Here is a 22,048-nt window from a genome sequence, read left to right on the forward strand (position 1 = left end):
CCTTCATCCAGACTCCTTCATTTGCTGCTTCCGAAGTAGCTATGTACTCCACTTCACACGTAGATCTAGCCACGACGCTTTGTTTAGAACTGCACCAACTGACAACTCCACCGTTTAATATAAACACGTATCCGGTTTGTGACTTAGAGTCATCCGGATTAGTGTCAAAGCTTGCATCGATGTAACCATTTATGGCGAGCTCTTTGTCACCTCCATAAATGAGAAACATATCCTTAGTCCCTTTCAGGTATTTCAGGATGTTCTTGACCGCTCTCCAGTGATCCACTCCTGGATTATTTTGGTACCTCCCTACTAAACTAATAGCAAGGCACACATCAGGTCTGGTACACAACATTGCATACATGATAGAGCCTATGGCTGAAGCATAGGGAACACCTTTCATTTTCTCTCTATCTTCTCTAGTGGTCGGGCATAGAGTCTGACTCAATTTCACACCTTGTATTACAGGCAAGAATCCTTTCTTTGCTTGATCCATTTTGAACTTTTTCAAAACTTTATCAAGGTATGTACTTTGTGAAAGTCCAATTAAGCGTCTTGAACTATCTCTATAGATCTTGATGCCCAATATATAAGCAGCTTCACCGAGGTCTTTCATTGAAAAACTTTTATTCAAGTATCCTTTTATGCTATCCAGAAATTCTATACCATTTCCAATCAACAATATGTCGTCCACATATAATATTAGAAATGCTACAGAGCTCCCACTCACTTTCTTGTAAATACAGGCTTCTCCAAAAGTCTGTATAAAACCATATGCTTTTATCACACTATTAAAGTGTTTATTCCAACTCTGAGAGGCTTGCACCAGTCCATAAATGGATCGTTGGAGCTTGCACACTTTGTTAGCACCTTTTGGATCGACAAAACCTTCTGGTTGCATCATATACAACTCTTCTTCCAGAAATCCATTCAGGAATGCAGTTTTGACATCCATTTGCCAAATTTCATAATCATAAAATGCGGCAATTGCTAACATGATTCGGACAGACTTAAGCATCACTATGGGTGATAAAGTCTCATCATAGTCAACCCCTTGAACTTGTCGAAAACCTTTCGCAACAATCAAGCTTTGTAGACAGTAACATTACCATCAACGTTAGTCTTCTTCTTGAAGATCCATTTATTCTCGATGGCTTGCCGATCATCGGGCAAGTCAACCAAAGTCCATACTTTGTTCTCATACATGGATCCCATCTCAGATTTCATAGCCTCAAGCCATTTTGCGGAATCTGGGCTCATCATCGCTTCCTCATAGTTCGTAGGTTCGCCATGGTCAAGTAACATGACCTCCAGAATAGGATTACCATACCACTCTGGTGCGGATCTTACTCTAGTTGACCTACAAGGTTCGGTAGTAGCTTGATCTGAAGTTTCATGATCAACATCATTAGCTTCCTCACTAATTGGTGTAGTTGTCACAGGAACCGGTTTCTGTGATGAACTATTTTCCAATAAGGGAGCAGGTACAGTTACCTCATCAAGTTCTACTTTCCTCCCACTCACTTCTTTCAAGAGAAACTCCTTTTTTAGTTAGGATCCACTCTTGGAAAGAATGTCTTGCCTTCGGATCTATGATAGAAGGTGTACCCAGCAGTTTCCTTTGGGTATCCTATGAAGACACATTTCTCCGATTTGGGTTCAAGCTTATCAGGTTGAAGCTTTTTCACATAAGCATCGCAGCCCCAAACTTTAAGAAACGACAACTTTGGTTTCTTGCCAAACCACGGTTCATAAGGCGTCGTCTCAACGGATTTTGATGGTGCCCTATTTAACGTGAATGCAGCCGTCTCTAAAGCATAACCCCAAAATGATAGCGGTAAATCAGTAAGAGACAGCATAGATCGCACCATATCTAGTAAAGTACGATTACGATGTTCGGACACACAATTACGCTGTGGTGTTCCGGGTGGCGTGAGTTGCGAAACTATTCCGCATTGTTTCAAATGTAGACCAAACTCGTAACTCAAATTTTCTCCTCCACGATCAGATCGTAGAAACTTTATTTTCTTGTTACGATGATTTTCAACTTCACTCTGAAATTCTTTGAACTTTTCAAATGTTTCAGACTTATGTTTCATTAAGTAGATATACCCATATCTGCTTAAATCATCTGTGAAGGTGAGAAAATAATGATACCCGCCACAAGCCTCAACATTCATTGGACCACATACATCAGTATGTATGATCTCCAACAAATCAGTTGCTCGCTCCATAGTTCCGGAGAACGGCGTTTTAGTCATCTTGCCCATGAGGCATGGTTCGCAAGTATCAAGTGATTCATAATCAAGTGGTTCCAAAAGTCCATCAGTATGGAGTTTCTTCATGCGCTTTACACCAATATGACCCAAACGGCAGTGCCACAAATAAGTTGCACTATCATTATCAACTCTGCATCTTTTGGCTTCAACATTATGAATATGTGTATCACTACTATCGAGATTCATCAAAAATAGACCACTCTTCAAGGGTGCATGACCATAAAAGACATTACTCATATAAATAGAACAACCGTTATTTTCAAATTTAAATGAATAACCGTTTCACATCAAACAAGATCCAGATATAATGTTCATGCTCAACGTTGGCACCAAATAACAATTATTTAGGTCTAAAACTAATCCCGAAGGTAGATGTAGAGGTAGCGTGCCGACGGCGATCACATCGACTTTGGAACCATTTCCCACGCGCATCGTCACCTCGTCCTTAGCCAGTGTTCGCTTAATCCGTAGTCCCTGTTTCGAGTTGGAAATATTAGCAACAGAACCAGTATCAAATACCCAGGTGCTACTGCGAGCTCTGGTAAGGTACACATCAGTAACATGTATATCACATATACCTTTGTTCACCTTGCCATCCTTCTTATTTGCCAAATACTTGGGGCAGTTCCGCTTCTAGTGACCAGTCTGCTTGGAGTAGAAGCACTCAGTCTCAGGCTTAGGTCCAGACTTGGGTTTCTTCTCTTGAGAAGCAACTTGTTTGCTGTTCTTTTTGAAGTTCCCCTTCTTCTTCCCTTTGCCCTTTTTCTTGAAACTGGTGGTCTTATTGACCATCAACACTTGATGCTCCTTCTTGATTTCTACCTCCACAGCCATTAGCATTGCGAAGAGCTCGGGAATTGACTTGTTCATCCCTTGCATATTATAGTTCATCACAAAGCTCTTGTAGCTTGGTGGCAGTGATTGAAGAATTCTGTCAATGACACTATCATCAGGAAGATTAACTCCCAGTTGAATCAAGTGATTGCAATACCTAGACATTTTGAGTATATGTTCATTGACAGAACTATTCTCCTCCATCTTGCAGCTGTAGAACTTATTGGAGACTTCATATCTCTCAATCTGGGCATTTGCTTGAAATATTAACTTCAACTCCTGGAACATCTCGTATGCTCCATGACGTTCAAAACGTCGTTGAAGTCCCGGTTCTAAGTCGTAAAGCATGGCACACTGAACTATAGAGTAGTCATCAACACGCGACTGCCAGGCATTCACAATGTCTGCAGTAGCTGGCGCATGTGGTACACCTAGCGGTGCTTCCAGGACGTAACTCTTCTATGCAGCAATGAGGATAATCCTCAAGTTACGGACCCAGTCCATGTAATTGCTACCATCATCTTTCAACTTTGCTTTCTCAAGGAACGCATTAAAATTCAATGGAACAACAACACGAGCCATCTATCTACAATAACATAGACATGCAAAATACTATCAGGTACTAAGTTCATGATAAATTTAAGTTCAATTAATCATATTACTTAAGAACTCCCACTTAGATAGACATCCCTCTAATCATCTAAGTGATCACGTGATCCAAATCAACTAAACCATAACCGATCATCACGTGAAATGGAGTAGTTTTCAATGGTGAACATCACTATGTTGATCATATCTACTATATGATTCACGCTCGACCTTTCGGTCTTAGTGTTCCGAGGCCATATCTGCATATGCTAGGCTCGTCAAGTTTAACCTGAGTATTCTACGTGTGCAAAACTGGCTTGCACCCGTTGTATATGGACGTAGAGCTTATCACACCCGATCATCACATGGTGTCTGGGCACGACGAACTTTGGCAACGATGCATACTCAGGGAGAACACTTTTATCTTGAAATTTTAGTGAGAGATCATCTTATAATGCTACCGTCAATCAAAGCAAGATAAGATGCATAAAAGATAAACATCACAAGCAATCAATATAAGTGATATGATATGGCCATCATGATCTTGTGCTTGTGATCTCCATCTCCGAAGCATCGTCATGATCACCATCGTTACCGGCGCGACACCTTGATCTCCATCGTAGCATCGTTCTCGTCTCGCCAACTATTGCTTCTACGACTATCGCTACCGCTTAGTGATAAAGTAAAGCAATTACAGGGTGATTGCGTTGCATACAATAAAGCGACAACCATATGGCTCTTGCCGGTTGCCGATAACTCGGTTACAAAAACATGATCATCTCATACAATAAAATATAGCATCATGCCTTGACCATATCACATCACAACATGCCCTGCAAAAACAAGTTAGACGTCCTCTACTTTGTTGTTGCAAGTTTTACGTGGCTGCTACGGGCTGAGCAAGAATCGTTCTTACCTACGCATCAAAACCACAATGATAGTTCGTCAAGTTAGTGTTGTTTTAACCTTCTCAAGGACCGGGTGTAGCCACACTCGGTTCAACTAAAGTTGGAGAAACTGACACCCGCCAGCCACTTGTGTGCAAAGCACGTCGGCAGAACCAGTCTCGCATAAGCGTACGCGTAATATCGGTCCGGGCCGCTTCATCCAACAATACCGTCGAACCAAAGTATGACATGCTGGTAAGCAGTATGACTTGTATTGCCCACAACTCACTTGTGTTCTACTCATGCATATAACATCTACGCATAAAACCTGTCTCAGATGCCACTGTTGGGGAACGTAGTAATTTCAAAAAAAATCCTACACACACGCGAGATCATGGTGATGCATAGCAATGAGAGGGGAGAGTGTGTCCACGTACCCTCGTAGACCGAAAGCGGAAGCGTTAGCACAACGCGGTTGATGTAGTCGTACGTCTTCACGATCCGACCGATCAAGTACTGAACGTACGGCACCTCCGAGTTCAGCACACGTTCAGCTCGATGACGTCCCTCGAACTTCGATCCAGCTGAGCTTTGAGGGAGAGTTCCGTCAGCATGACGGCGTGGTGACGATGATGATGTTCTACCGACGTAGGGCTTCGCCTAAGCACCGCTACGATATTATCGAGGTGGATTATCGTGGAGGGGGGCACCGCACACGGCTAAGAGATCCAAGGGATCAATTGTTGTGTCCCCAAGGGGTGCCTCCCTCCCCATATATAAAGGAGTTGAGGAGGGGGAGGGGGCCAACCACCCTAGGCGCGCCCCATGAGGAGTCCCACTCCCATCGGGAGTAGGACTCCCCCTTCCATGTGGGAGTAGGAGAGGAGAGGGAAGGAGAGAGGGGGGAAAGGAAAGGGGGGTGCCGCCCCCCTCCTTATCCAATTCGGACTGGGGGGGAGGGGGCGCGCGGCTGCCCTTGGCCGCCCCTCCTCTTCTCCACTAGGGTCCAATAGGCCCATTAGTCTCCCCGGGGAGTTCCGGTAACCCCCCGGTACTCCGGTATATGCCCGATACTCCCCGAAACCATTCTGGTGTTCGAACATAGTCGTCCAATATATCGATCTTTACGTCTCGACCATTTCGAGACTCCTCGGCATGCCTGTGATCACATCCGGGACTCCGAACTACCTTTGGTACATCAAAACACATAAACTCATAATATAACTGTCATCGAACTTTAAGCGTGCAGACCCTACGGGTTCGAGAACTATGTAGACATGACCGAGACACGTCTCTGGTCAATAACCAATAGCGGAACCTGGATGCTCATATTGGCTCCCACATATTCTACGAAGATCTTTATCGGTCAAACCGCATAACAACATACATTGTTCCCTTTGTCATCAGTATGTTACTTGCCTGAGATTCGATCGTCGGTATCTCAATACCTAGTTCAATCTCGTTACCGGAAAGTCTCTTTACTTGTTACGTAATGCATCATCCTATAACTAACTCATTAGCTACATTGCTTGCAAGGCTTATAGTGATGTGCATTACCGAGAGGGCCCAGAGATACCTCTCCGACAATCGAAGTGACAAATCCTAATCTTGAAATATGTCAACTCAACAAGTACCTTCAGAGACACCTATAGAGCACCTTTATAATCACCCAGTTACTTGTGACGTTTGGTAGCACACAAAGTGTTCCTCCGGTAAGTGGGAGTTACATAATCTCATAGTCATAGGAACATGTATAAGTCATGAAGAAAGCAATAGCAACATACTAAACGATCAAGTGCTAAGCTAACAAAATGGGTCAAGTCAATCACATCATTCTTCTAATGATGTGATCCCACTGATCAAATGATAACTTATATCCATGGTTAGGAAACTCAACCATCTTTGATCAATGAGCTAGTCAAGTAGAGGCATACTAGTGACACTATGTTTGTCTATGTATTCACACATGTATTATGTTTCCGGTTAATACAATTCTAGCATGAATAATAAACATTTATCATGATATGAGGAAATAAATGATAACTTTATTATTGCCTCTAGGGCATATTTCCTTCACCTTGCTCTATAAATAACCCAATATTCCAGAAACCCTAGAGGAGTCGACGAAATATTCATCCAGCTGCCGCAGAGTCCAGAACCACGAGATCCAATCTAGACACCGTCACGGATGGGGTTCACCACCGCCATTGGAGCCTCTTCGATGATGCGTGAGTAGTTCTTTGTAGACCTTCGGGTCCGTAGTTAGTAGCTAGATGGCTTTCTCTCTCGCTGAATTCTCAATACAATGGTCTCTTGGAGATCCATATGATCTAACTCTTTTTGCGGTGTGTTTGTTGGGATCTGGTGAACTTTGAGTTTCTGATCAGTCATATCTTTTTGTATCCATGAAACTTATTTGAGTTTCTTTGATCTCTTATATGCATGATCTCTTATAGCCTCATATTTCTTCTTCGATATTTGGGTTTTATTTGGCCAACTTGATCTATTTATATTGCAATGGGAAGAGGTGCCCGGTAGTGGGTTCGGTCTTACGGTGCTTGATCCCAGTGACAGAAGGGGAACCGACACGTATGTATCGTTGCTACTAAGGATAAAAAGATGAGATCTATATCTATCGCCATAGATAAATGGATCTTGTCTACATCATGTCATCGTTATTATTGCATTACTCCGTTTTTCCATGAACTTAATACACTAGATGCATGCTGGATAGCGGTCGATGTGTGGAGTAATAGTAGTAGATGCAGGCAGGAGCCGGTCTACTAATCTTGGACGTGATGCCTATGTAATGATCATTGCCTGGATATCATCATAATTATTTCAGGTTCTATCAATTGCCCAATAGTAATTTGTTTACCCACCGTTTGCTATCTTTCTTGAGAGAAGCCACTAGTGAAACCTACGGCCCCAGGGTCTTCTTTCTCATATATTTGCTTGCGATCTACTTTTTCCTTGCTTTTATTTTCAGATCTATTAAACCAAAAATACAAAAATATCTTACTGCATTTTTATTTATTTGCGATCTATTGATTTAGTCTATTACAATTTTCTCCCGTCCACGCACCATTTTTGGCACCGTTAGCCGAAAGGGATTGACAACCCCTTTAACATGTCGGGTTGCGAGTGGTTGTTATTTGTGTGCATGGGTTGTTTACGTTGTGTTGCTTGGTTCTCCTACTGGTTCGATAATATTGGTTTCATATATGAGGGAAATACCTACCACCGCTGTGATGCATCATCCCTTCCTCTTTGGGGAAATACCGACGTAGCTTCAAGCGACATCAAAAGGAATTTCTGGCGCTGTTGCCGGGGAGGATCTTCAACATATACCAGGTTCCTAATCACAAATCTCATCTCCTTGCAATTTACATTATTTGCCATTTTCCTCTCGTTTTCCTCTCCCCCACTTCACAAAAATTTGCCGTTTTTATTCGCCCTCTTTTTCGTTCGCCGTTTTCTCGTCAGATCTCATGTTCGCTTGTATTGCCATGTGCCTTCTATATGCTTGCATATTCGCTTGCTAAAAATCTATTGATATGGATCCCCATCCACTTTCTAATCTTTTTAAAAGATCCAATCATGATGAACCAATTGCTAGTGAGTTGAGTGCACTAGATTATCTTTATGAAGTTTTGCTTGAGAATCGTGAATCTGAAAATTGCGATGAAGAAATTTATGAAGTGATTCATGATAGCTCCTTGAATGAAAAGCATGAATGCAATAATTTTACTATAAATTCTATTAATGCCAATTGTGCTAATAATATGCAAAACTCCAAGCTTGGGGATGCTTGTTTTGTCATTTCTGCTACTTATTGCAATGATCATGATTGGGGTGATAATGTTTCTTATGATCTTGAAAATTTATTTAAGCCTCATGATGAATATATTTGCGATAATATTGAAAGTGGGTTTGGAAGAGTAAATAATCCCACATATTTCGAGAGTGTTCAATCTTATGATTTTTTTTATGAAAGTGGGTTTGGAGAGGTCATGACTTTATTTGATGATAATCTCACTATTTTGGAAGAGTGTCAACTTTGCATGCATATGGATCATAGAGAGAAAATTTTATATGATAGTTATATTATTGAATTTGATTATGATCCTACATATAATTATTATGAGAGAGGAAAATATGGTTGTAGAAATTTGCATGTTATTAAATTTCCTCTCGTTGTGTTGAGATTGTCAATGTTTTATTCCTCTCCTTTGCATATGCTAGATGTTTCTTGTCTTGATAATTTGTTTTCCTATAAAATTCCTACGCATAGGAAGTATCTTAGACTTAAATGTGTTTGTCACATGTTTCATGATGCTCTCTTTGTGTTTTCATTATTATCTGTTGTGTGAGCATCGTTGAAATATTATGCCTAGCTAGGGGCGTAAAACTATAGCGCTTGTTGGGAGGCAACCCAATGAATAAAATTTATTTTTGCTTTTTGCTTTATGTTCTTGAGTGTTAACACAATTATTCTACTGTTATGATTGTGTTTTTTGTTTTTAGTGTTTGTGCCAAGTAGAACCGATAGGATCTTCTTGGGTGATAGTTGTTTGATCTTGCTGAAAAAGACAGAAACTTTGCGCTCGCGAAATTAATACTAATTTTTTATCAGGAATAGCTTTTGCCCTGATTCTTTTTGCAAAATATTAATATACAAATTACTCACGTCATCCTATTTTTTTCCGAATTTTTTGAGTTCCAGAAGTTTTCGTTTAAGTCAGATTGCTACATACTGTTTTGTTTAGACAGATTCTGTTTCCTTTGTGTTGTGTGCTTATTTTGATGGCTCTATGGTTTTCTTTGATGAGTTTTTGCCATAGAAAAGTTGGAATACAGTAGACATAATACAAAAAGAAAATATGAATTGGTTTGATACAGCAATTATAGTAGCGGTTTACTTTCTTACACTAACGGATCTCACGGAGGTTTTGTTGAGTTTTGTGTGATTTAAGTTTTCAAGTTTTGGGTTATCTTACGATGGATGAAAGTAGGATAGAAGAGCCTAAGCTTGGGGATGCCCTGGCATCCCAAGCTATTATCCAAGAATGAGCAACCAACTAAGCTTGGGGATGCCCTGGCATCCCAAGCTATTATCCAAGAATGAGCAACCAACTAAGCTTGGGGATGTCCCCGAGTGGCATCCCCACTTTCTTCTAACGACCATTGGTATTTTACTCGAGACTATATTTTTATCTGTCACACGATATGTGTTTTGCTTGGAGCGTCTTGTATGATATGAGTCTTTGCTTGTTTTATTTTGTGTTTTAAGTCATCAATCCTTGTTGGACACACCTATTTGAGAGAGCCAAAATTATGTCATGACTTGTTAGAATTGCTCTCTATGCTTCACTTAAATCTTTATGAGCAATGGACTTGCTCTAATGCTTCACTTATATCTTTTTGAGCATGGTGTGCTTAGTATTTTTGAAGAAATGCTCTCTTGCTTCACTTAAATTTATTTGAGAGTTAGTAAAATTTTGAAGAAATTCTCTCTTGCTTCACTTAAATTATTTTGAGATAAAAAAATTGTTATGCTCATGATCTTCACTTATATTTGTTTGAGCTTATGAAAAGTAACACATGAAAATTAGTTCCAAAGTGATAGATATCCAAGAAGGATAAAGAAAATAAAAAAAATGTCATGAAGATCATTGGACAAAATAAACTTGATTCTTAGTAATAGTTTTGAGATATGATGGTGTGATATGTGAGTTATGTTGGTGAGTAATTGTGCTCTAGTAATAATATTGGTGTTAAGGTTTGTGATTCCCTATGCATGCACGAAAATCAATAATCATGCAATGAAAATTATATCCTACTTGTGGTGCATTATTCGGTGTTAATTATGCTTAATGCTTGCTTATGAGATTATTCTTTCTTTGTTGGTCGCTTCTCAATCTTTTGCTAGCCTTCATTTTGCACTAAGTATGACCTCTACTTGTGCATCCAAAATCCTTTAAACCAGTCTTGCCACATGAGTCCACTATATCTACCTATATGCGGTATTATTTTGCCGTTCTAAGCAAATTTGCATGTGCCATCTCTAATTTTCAAAATAAACTTCTCTTTTGTGTGTTTGTTTTGCTCGCGGAACAGTAACAGGTGGCTAATATTTTCCATGCTAGTTGTGTTATTCTCAAGATGAGTGTTTATTCACTTGTCATTGCACGAGAGTAAGGCAAAGGTATTAGAGATGCCCAGTCCCGAGATGCAAAAAAAAGAATTTACTTTGTGTTGTCAAATAATAAATTCTTTGGAAAGTATTGGTGTGGAGGGCACCCGTGGATACGGTTAGCCATGGAAAATGAAAGTATGGTGGAAAAAGGAATAAGTTTTATTTTCTGTTTGGGAACCGCCTATGGCATATCTAGCATGGAAAGTGTTCGGAACTCAGTCATTTTCGTTGGTGGGATGAATACACCTCCCAAAATGTTTTTATCTCTAAGCATTTTGCTTTGAGCTCTGACACCTCTACAATCCCTACTTCCTTCTGCGAAGGGCCCTTCTTTTACTTTATGCAATTTTTATTTTGAAATTTGAGTCTCCAGTTTCTCTTATAAAAAGCACCAACTAGGAGGCAATATGATCGTACTTAAGTATTGGGTGTAGTTAATATTCGGGTGTGTTTCATGAATGGATCAATGTTTGAGCATGATGGGCTAGGGATAACTTATTTTAGCATTGATATTTTGAAAGACATGGTTGCTTGTTGATATGCTTGAGTATCTAAATTATTGTGTCAAAACTAGACTATTGCTTTGAATCACATAAAATTCCAAATGTCCATGCTACAAAGAAAAGAATATGATATGGCATGATAGACAGCACTCCACATCAAAAAATCTGTTTTTATCGGTTACCTACTCGAGGACGAGCAGGAGTTAAGCTTGGGGATGCTGATACGTCTCCAATGTATCTATAATTTTTTATTGTTTCATGCTATTTTATTATCAATATTGGATGTTTTATAATCATTTTATAGTCATTTTATATCGTTTTTTGGTACTAACGTATTGACATAGTGCCAAGTGCCAGTTGCTGTTTTTTCCATATTTTTTACATCACAGAAAATGGAGTCCAAATGCCACGGAATTGTAAGGATATTTTTTATGGACCAGAAGGAAGAAGTTGGGCCCTGGTAGCACCTCAGGGGGGTCCTGAGGAGGGGACAACCCACCAGGGCGCGGCAGGAGGCCCAGGCGCGCCCTGGTGGGTTGTGCCCACCTCGGGTGCCCCCGGACCGCCTCTTTGCTCTATAAATACCCCAATATTCCAGAAACCCTAGAGGAGTCGATGAAATATTCATCCAGCCGCCGCAGAGTCCAGAACCACCAGATCCAATCTAGACACCATCTTGGATGGGGTTCACCACCTCCATTGGTGCCTCCCCGATGATGCGTGAGTAGTTCTTTGTAGACCTTCAGGTCTGTAGTTCGTGTCTAGATGGCTTTCTCTCTCTCGCTGAATTCTCAATACAATGGTCTCTTGGAGATCCATATGTTGTAACTCTTTTTGCGGTGTGTTTGTTGGGATCTGATGAACTTTGAGTTTATGATCAGTCATATCTTTTTATATCCATGAAGGTTATTTGAGTTTCTTTGATCTCTTATGTGCATGATCCCTTATAGCCTCGTATTTCTTCTCCGATATTTGGGTTTTGTTTGGCCAACTTGATCTATTTATCTTGCAATGGGAAGAGGTGCCCGGTAGTGGGATCGATCTTACGGTGCTTGATCCCAGTGACAGAAAGGGAACCGACACGTATGTATCGTTGCTACTAAGGATAAAAAGACGAGATCTATATCTACCGCCATAGATAAACGGATATTGTCTACATCATGTCATAGTTCTTATTGTATTACTCCATTTTTCCATGAACTTAATACACTAGATGCATGCTGGATAGCGATTGATGTGGTGGAGTAATAGTAGTAGATGCAGGCAGGAGTCGGTCTACTAATCTTGGACGTGATGCCTATGTAATGATCATTGCCTGGATATCGTCATAATTATTTGAGGTTCTAACAATTGCCCAACAACAATTTGTTTACCCACCGTTTGCTATCTTTCTCGAGAGAAGCCACTAGTGAAACCTACAGGCCCCGGGTCTTCTTTCTCATATATTTGCTTGCGATCTACTTTTTCCTTACTTTTATTTTCAGATCTATTAAACCAAAAATACAAAAATACCTTGATGCACTTTTATATATTTGCGATCTATTTATTTAATCTATTACAATTTTCTCCCGTCCACGCACCTTTTCTGGCACCGTTACCCGAAAGGGATTGACAACCCCTTTAACACGTCGGGTTGCGAGTGGTTATTATTTGTGTGTAGGGGTTGTTTACGTTGTGTTGGTTAGTTCTCCTACTGGTTCGATAACCTTGGTTTCATATCTGAGGGAAATACCTACCGCCGCTGTGTTGCATCACCCCTTTCTTTTTGGGGAAATACCGACGTAGCTTCAAGCGACATCACTCTCCAATCTATTGATTTAGTTTGGACAACTAGATTTATTTATCTTGCAATGGGAGAGATGCTTTGTAATATGTTCGATCTTGCGGTGCTCAATCCCAATGAGAGAAAGGAACATGACACGTATTGTATTCTTGCTATTAAGGATAAAAAGATGGGGTTTATTCATGAGTGAGTTTACATTGTCTATATCATGTCATTTTGCTTAAGGTGTTACTCCGTTCTTCATGAACTTAATACTCTAGATGCATGCTGGAGAGCGGTCGTTGGTTGGAGTAATAGTAATAGATGCAGAATCGTTTTGGTCTACTTGTGTCGTACTTGATGCCTATATACATGATTATTGCCTTGGATATCGTCATGATTATTTGCTTTTCTATCAATTGCCCAACAGTAAATTGTTTACCTACCGTATGTCATTTCCAATAGAGAAGCCTCTAGTGAAAACTATGCCCCCGGGTCTATTTCTATCATATATTAAAAATCCTAAAAATACCTGCTGCAATTTTACTTTATTTATTTTATATTGTATTTTGTTCGATCTATCTATCTATCACCCTACAATTTAATCTTGTAATTAACCGTCGAGGGATTGACAACCTTTGTTCACGTTGGGTGCAAGGATTTGTTATTTTATGTGGAGGTGTTGTTAACGAGTTGTTGTGCGATTCTTCTGCTGGATTGATAACATTGGCTTCATAACTGAGGAAAATATTTATCTCTACTGTATTGCATCATCCTCTTCTCTTCAAATCCCAACGCAGCTCACAAGTAGCACCCCTTCCCTAAGTCGCCCCCCCCCCCTCTCCCTTCAACCTATATATACTAGAGGATTTTGGTCTTTGTAGACATAAGCACCCCCGAGGATGAACTAAACACCGCATTTTTTTACGATACCGCTAAGCCTCTAGCACGGAACAGACCCTGTAAACTCGTCTTGCAAAAAAATACAAGATAAGTTTACATGATCTGTTCACCGGAGGCCTCGCACTACTGCAATTTGTTTTTACAGGCGGCCTTTTATATCAAATTTGCGGGACGAGGTTTTAGCTGCTAGAGTTGCTCTAACACGTGAACTCACATTTCTACTTTTTAACTGAAGGGTAAGTTTTGATCTACACCATAGATCTGTCTTGGTAATTGTAAGCTTTGTAGGGGGTGTACGAAGCACACCTCATGCGCAGGACAGCTGAGGAGAATGGCGTCCCAGAGACGAGACGGTCTTTTGCAGACCACGTCCATGTTGGTTGCACTTGTAATGGCACGACAATGCTACTAAATGCAGATGAGGATCATTATTTTTCCCTCTGAGGAGAATAAGATTTGTATTACTCGGATAATAAGTACTCCATCCGTTCCATGTTACAACCGGTTGTAATAACATCTATATTATGGGACAGAGGGAGCAGGTTACAATCAATCAGCTAATGTAAGCTGTGAAACAAAGTCCCATTACCAGTGCAACCAACTTGGTCCGGACACACACAAAACCGGTTCTATTAAAATTCGCTAACACATGTATCAACCATACTGTGATTAGGGCTAGCTTTCTTGAGCAAAACCTCCCAGATTCCTAATATCAGACACTTACTCTCTGCCAATAGCTGGGATAACTTAGATCGGTCCTCACTGGTACTCATCACGTGCCGCATGGTAAACTGATGCACATTTATAACATTGGACGAAAAGGAAACAAAAGGGCGAGTTCCTCTTGGTGCTTGAATTCTCTACCATGCCAGGATTCGGCGTATTGTACATGAATAGGTTGCCCTTTGCCCACCCTAGTTGTTTTATGTGCTGACAACAAGAATGGGCTCGGGCTATCTATATGAATGCCTCTCGCTGTTCTGTAGGCAGCTTCAGTTCAGGCTCGAATTCTCCTAGTGGGGCAAAGTAAGAATCTACCATGTCCTCGGAAACGAACTCGAGCGCAGGAGGATCCCACTGCAAGAAAAAGAAACTAAAAAGACTGCACAGAAAAAAAAGGAAACAATTGTGCAACCAGCAAAATAAAATACCTTTGGGGCCAAGTCCTTGTCAACCAGTCGCGCTCTCACACCCTGCACAGCAAAACAAGCCCATCATTACTTGACATTTTGCATTATGTCCACTTGGTCACTCTTTCTGCCATCAACAGATAATGCATACCTCACAAAAATCATGATAAAATGGCTTTGAAATGCCATTGATGGACATGCGGTATTCACGCACAAGGCATTCATCAAGTGTCTGATATCTACCTTCGCGTATCTACAGGATGGGCACACACGACCTCAGCAACCAGCATAAACATAACTAAACAAAGTTATTTCAGCTTTCTACATACCGATCGTAGTGATACTTTCAAAGCAAGTGGGGAGGCCTCTTTCAATCTTTTCAGTGCCAATGAACACCATTCTTCATTCAACTGAGCTGCTTCACTTTCCTGATTACAAGAGAAGAGGTCTTTAAGCCCTCTAAACCATAAGCATTACAAAGAAAAAGGCTCTGTCATTAGAATCAAAACCTTGAATTCCAGAAAACCACGGAGTTAAAGTGGCTAACTCATACAGTAAAATTATCAAAGAGACAAGTGCATTTCATGGATATAGGCTTGCATCAAAAGAAGTCAAGCAAAATAAGCATGTCATGGAAGTAAAATGTTGAACCATCACTCACCAATGCATCCACGATCTCTTCAACTGTTTCATGGCTGAAGCATTTATCTATGACCGCCAGCCTAAAGTAACACAAAGGGCACAAATGAGCTGAGCCTCCCACAAAAATAAGACATGACGAGAAATTTGAAGAAATCTCAAAGCATTCACGTTAAATCCATCTGAACCGCATACAAAAACACGCATTCATTTAAATCATTTATCATTACCACCACTCCTACTATTACTGGTTTTGGTCTCTTTACAAAACATAAATATTTTACCATTTTGAGGTGACTTCATCTCATCCTTATAACTTGTACTCCATATCACGAATAAGTAACATTTTGGAAACTGACAGTCTTTAAGATGTAAAGTTGACAATTAATTTCTACTGTACTCCCCCCTTCCTAAAATATAAGGCGCAGTAAACTCTTTTTGATCTTCCACGTACAACTTTGACTATGATTTTCACTTATAGTATGCATAAAAAATTAGTATAAGATATATGAAATAAAAATATTTTGCAAGAAAAATATGATGATACCACTTATACATGCTAGATCCATATAATTTTATACTCCCTCCATTCCATATTCTAACGCGTATAGTTTTTTAGGCTGGATTCCGAAATGTAGTGCGCCTAAGCTGCTTTGGACCACAATAGCCCTCCCCTGGTTCACGGAGTGCAGCAGCAGGCAGCCATGTGCTGTGGCAGAGTGAGCAGACAGAGGGGTAATTCTTGTCCAAATAAGAGTGCCAGGTCGCGTCTTGGTATAAGCGCTACGCACAACGGCGCACTACAAAGAGAAATGGGGGGAGTATATATAAGTGGTCAAAGTTGTGCATTAAAGATCATGCAAAGTCAAGCACGCCTTATATTTTCGTAAGGAGGGAGTAATATATGTATAAAAACAAATAAAATTACTAGATTCTAGAAATACTTTCGAAGACAAATCCATACATATGATTTTCAAAATTCAAATGCGAATGTTTAAATTGATAAAAATAGAAAATTTTAGAAGTCTGACTGAATATATGGCCAAAATGTCACCTATTTGTGACATGGAGTACCTTCACTTCATTAAATCAATGCGGTGGCTATCCATATAATAATAAATAGGGGTTTCATCTTTTGAAAGGAACAAATTGGGTTACGGTCTTACAGAAGTTATTTTGGAACAAATTGTAGACCGCATGGGCTATTAAAGAAGGGGACAGAAGGAATTGAGTTCAGCAAGAGAATGATTTATTGGAACTCAGACTAAAAGACAAATAACAGAACATAGCAATCAGTGTTAATAAACTAGAGCATGCTTTTGAAACTCCCCCCCCCCCCACACACACACACGCCACCTGCATCTTTCCTGAGTACGCCTATTCCACACCGTGATTGCCGATTCCTCACCGGAGAAGTTATTAGAGCACGTTTGTTGAAACATTTCCCTCCCTCTCAGGCTGCCTGTATCTTTCCTGAGTAGGCCTATTCCACACTGGGATTGTTGATTCCACGCCAGAGAAGGACCAATTTCTCACCAGAGTAGCTTGTCTGTTGCCTAATGCTTTGCCTAGGCCAAAGCAAGGAGTTTTACCATCCCCCAGCTCTTAAAAGCGGTACAGCTTACATTTAAAATGCTTTAATATATTGTTATGAACCAAGCCAAAAACTGAGCCAGTGAGCCTAGCCCACTTGGTTGGGTGAGTGCATCTACAATCTCACCAACTTGGTTCAAGTCCTCATGGACTCAAATTCAGGTTCTTATGTGTGTGTGTGTGGGGGGGGGGGGGGGGGGGGGGCTTTCCTTATCTTTCCTGAGTAGGCCTATTCCACACTGGGATTGTTGATTCCACGCCAGAGAAGGACCAATTTCTCATCAGAGTAGCTTGTCTGTTGCCTAATGCTTTGCCTAGGCCAAAGCAAGGAGTTTTACCATCCCCCAGCTCTTAAAAGCGCTAAAGCTTAGATTTTAAATGCTTTAATATATGGTTATGAACCAAGCCAAAAACTGAGCCAGTGAGCCTAGCCCACTTGGTTGGGTGAGTGCATCTACAATCTCACCAACTTGGTTCAAGTCCTCATGGACTCAAATTCAGGTTCGTATGTGTGTGTGAGTGTGTGTGTGTGTGTGGGGGGGGGGGGGGGGGGGGCTTTCCTCTTATGAACCAAACAAGCTAGAGGACGACTTCGTTCATAGGTTGCGGTACTAAAAGTAATCGTAAGGCTGAAGTGATCAATGGCGTAGTAAAATATTTATCCAGATAAATGTTTAGACTAGAATTTTGTTCACTTGTATGGTCATTCCATGGCTTACCTATGTACAATGCTTGTCTTATCTGGATAAACAAGGTCTCCGTATTGTGCAAGGGACGAATCAATAACTGATGGATCATCAGTAACCAATTTTGCAAGTCGTTCATCAACCAGATCCAGGTGCTATCACAAGAAATGGAACTCGTAAGGTTGGTCAATTAATTTGCTAACAGAGTAGAACTACAAAACAAGAAATAAAAAATACATGGTTCAGTCGGCAGGATCTTACCTCACTCATTGAATAGTGTGTGGCAAGGCCAAGTGCAAGCATATCAACTCCATTGAGTTTTTCACCAGTCAAGGCCAGGTATTCCCCTGCAAATGGATAATTAGAAGAATGATTGTATGTTTCTATATTACATTACAACATACAAGAAACACAAACCAGGGACAACATTAAACTATTACAAACTGCAGGGAACTAATAAGAACATTGAACAACTAACCAACATGACCAGTTAGGTGTGACAAATAAAACGAGGCAGCAGCATCCGGATGAAAGCCAATATGTACTTCTGGAGTGGCAAACACCTGAAAATAGTAATTATGCACAGATTTATAGTTGTCAATACCCAACTCTGTAATTTCATAAACGCATAATTAAAATGAAGCATCTAAACAGAAATATTACTGCACTATGATACCCGGCTCCTTAAGAGCAACTTAATAAAAGCAAATCAAGCAAAAACAATTGACATACTGTTCTATCAGTGGCAACGCGAAATGTTCCAGGAATGGAAACACCTCCTCCACCACCCATAGTAACACCGTCAAGAATGGCAACCTATATTGCAATATAAACGTGATATCACCTGATTATCCAAAAATATCAAGACGAGATGTCCAATTTTAGAAAATGAGTTTGTGTACTTACATGTGGTTTTAAGTATGTGCCTAGAACATAGATGAAACTGTACAAAGTCCTGAAAAAATCTTTAGACTCGTCCAGCTTGCCTAATTCAACATAAGACAAGGTTAACATTAAAGGAAATACTGAGACATATGACTAAAACAGGTTATCGCTGCATATAAATTTCCAATAGGAAGATTTGGTGTCAGGAAATTATTATATGTACTCTATTTATGCAATAAAAAAACTGCTGTTTCTTAGACCAACTTTCAAAAGGAAATGAAGAATGTGTGAAAGAAATTGGAGTTCCGCTATCATAACCGCTTTTACTTTTCTAAGGTAAACGTACTAGAAACTTTAATAAGTTGGTCAGTGTTACCTATATAATGGAAGCAATTACCATGTTTAACAAAGAAATGTAGTTAAATGATGCACAGCGTCTGCCCACTTACCTTCATTGATAAGTTGGCGTAATCCAACAACATCCCCACCAGCACAGAATGCTCGGCCGCTGCCCTTCATGCAATACACACCTCAGCTTAGATTCGTCTAGTGCCATTAGTATCATGCAAATGATGAAGCACCATACCTTCATCATGACGAAACCAATGTCGGGGCTGTCCTCCCATGATTCATAGAACTTGTTGAGCCTAGCTCCCTATCAAGACAGCAATTCGACCGAAAGTCAGAACCATGTACCAAGATCATGTAACAGTCAGAAATAAATAATACATGTAGTCAGCATAAATACACATGGATTAAAAAAGCAACACAAATCTGCATCGCTATTAAAGCACCAAATCAAGCGGTTCGAACAGTGTGTATGAAAATGCAGAAATTACACCGGGCATGACACTTGTACAACCATATAAGCAAACCATACACCCATAATCAGGTACGCATCTCATGCAACATGTCCTGAATATGCATCTGGGGGTATTATATCTGCTATTACATTGATGAAGTCCCACAGACATCCAATCAAACACCACAAAGCAAATCATCACAAGAACATGATCTGACAGTCAATGTACATTAACATTTCAAATAATCCGATTACAAACTTGATCAAACAACAGTTGTGCACGGCCGCTAAGGCATTTCACCGGATGCCACACCTACAGATTGGCTGAGATGCTCCAACACATCATCAACCACAGAAACGTTTGCCATAGAACACACAGGCATTCCATCGACACCCACACACGATTGATCCAAAGGCGCAGAAATTAATTTACGATACAAATGAAAGGGGAACGTACCATAGTGGTAGTGAGGGCGTTGAGATGGCCGGGGCGGTTGAGCACGGAGGCGCGGGCACTGGCCTTGCCTTCCACCAGCACCTGGAAGCACGCGCCAAACGCGATACAATGTCAGCGACGGAATATCTCGCCTCCGATCACGGAGGTGGGGAGAGGCCGCCAAACAGCAGTCAACCGGCGCGCAGTTACCTCGTCGCTGTCGGGGGCGGCAGCAGTAGCGGGTGACGGGCGGAGGGAAGAGAGATACCTACCGCCCATGACGCCGCGGCGGAGGGCCTCCCCGGCGCGGCGAGCGGCGGCGGCGGCGGCGAGGCTCGGCATGGTGGAGCGTAGGGTTTTGGAGGCGGAGAAGAATGGGGAAAGGAAGTGAGCAGTTATGTGGCCTGTGAGGGATGCCGAAATGGGACGAAACCATAGCGTGGGCTGGGCTGTAGGGGACACAGGAGACTCTGGGCTTTTACTGCTAGTCCCAGTCCAATAGCCTCTGATTCTCAAAAAAAAAAGTCCAATAGCCTCTGTTTTCCTCACACAACGTTCTCCTCAACCCCCTATAAAAAACGGAAAAGCTAAAAGAAAAATTTGAAGTTTATTCTGACAATTTATATTGGTGTGATGATGAAAAAAAAAATGAACCCTGGCAGATTTGTCATGCTCATTTGGCATCCTCGAGGACATGATTTGCCATGAAAAGCGTTCGATTTGCCATGGTAAAAAGTCTGATGTCAGATTTATAGTGTAGTCCAAAAAAAGGTTTTTCTCAAAGTATCATTTGATTTCAAAGGGAAGATTTTCTAGGATTTCCTAAATAAAAGATTTTTAGCATCTAAATCTTAAAGAAAAACTTATCATTTGGTTTGTAGGATGGAAATCCTTGTAATTCATTTACACTCTATTTTGGAAGAAACATTCCACCCGCTAACCTCTTGGTAGATTTTCTTTTACTTTTAAACTTTGATTACCAGCGAATGTCGGCTTTTTAAGCATGGTAAAATGAACGTGTTTTTTTGGTTGGAAGTGTTGCATTATTTAAGGATATCGGGTAAACCCGAGTTTAAAGCATCCAAGATACAATCCGAAGGGATGTGGAACCATGTTCTGCATAGTTCATTCCCGCAAACTTCCTTGGCTAATAAGTGAGCGACGTCATGGGCTAATAGTCTCACCCACGAAATCCCTATGCTCCTCTATGGTTAGAAGCAAACCCTTCATCTTGTTTTACCATGCTTAAAAATCTGACATCAATTTTTTCACATCTCCGATAATTTTTACAGTACCAGTTCCATCAAAATCTTTCAGTCCAAAAAACCTTCATAGGCTTTTTGGAGCTTTTGAATTCTTAGGATTGAAAACCATTGTTTTTTTTTGTTAGATTCATTTGCACTCAAATTTGCAGACAAAAATTCCTCCACTTGTAGAGTTTTTTTCATGTACTATAAACAATCTTTTGTTGGAATTCCTAGTTAAGAATCAAAAGGACATGACACTTCAGTCCTAACTTACTGTTAGAATTCAAGAGACTTGCACTTCAATAAAAAAGGGCAACCTGGTGCATGTAGCTCCCGCTTGCGCAGGGTCCAGGGAAGGGTCCGACCACTTTGGGTCTATAGTACGCAGCCTTTCCCTACATTTCTGTAAGAGGCTGTTTCCAGGACTTGAACCCATGACCTCATGGTCACAAGGCAGCAGCTTTACCACTGCGCCAAGGCTCCCCTTCAATCCGGTTTGAAAATCATATAGATTCAAAGTGGACCTCAAATTTTACTTATTTGCAAACTATTTCATAGTCTGATTGGGTTTGCAGGAGTTAGCCATGCCATGGCGTTGGGTTTGGCTTCAGCAACAACAGCAAAGCATACAATAGATTTTTGTTATGTTGCAACAGGCCAAGAAATAAATTTGTA

General features: G+C 40.7%; 1 protein-coding gene across 1 annotated transcript; it reads right to left on the minus strand.

Annotated features, from left to right (window-relative positions):
• Positions 1-14,396: 14,396 nt before the first annotated feature.
• LOC123127713 (3-hydroxyisobutyryl-CoA hydrolase-like protein 2, mitochondrial) lies at positions 14,397-20,543 on the minus strand. Its single transcript, XM_044547512.1, has 14 exons — positions 20,337-20,543; positions 20,148-20,228; positions 19,475-19,543; positions 19,338-19,401; positions 18,910-18,989; positions 18,736-18,819; positions 18,482-18,566; positions 18,265-18,350; positions 18,037-18,158; positions 15,747-15,807; positions 15,415-15,513; positions 15,237-15,338; positions 15,107-15,148; positions 14,397-15,032 (listed from the first exon to the last, which is right to left on the minus strand). The coding sequence occupies exons 1-14, from the start codon at positions 20,466-20,468 to the stop codon at positions 14,913-14,915; spliced, it is 1,227 nt and encodes a 408-aa protein (XP_044403447.1). The 5' UTR covers positions 20,469-20,543; the 3' UTR covers positions 14,397-14,912.
• Positions 20,544-22,048: the final 1,505 nt, after the last annotated feature.

The sequence above is a fragment of the Triticum aestivum genome, chromosome 1B, assembly GCF_018294505.1.
Source record: "Triticum aestivum cultivar Chinese Spring chromosome 1B, IWGSC CS RefSeq v2.1, whole genome shotgun sequence".
In the NCBI taxonomy this organism is placed as follows: Eukaryota; Viridiplantae; Streptophyta; class Magnoliopsida; order Poales; family Poaceae; genus Triticum; species Triticum aestivum.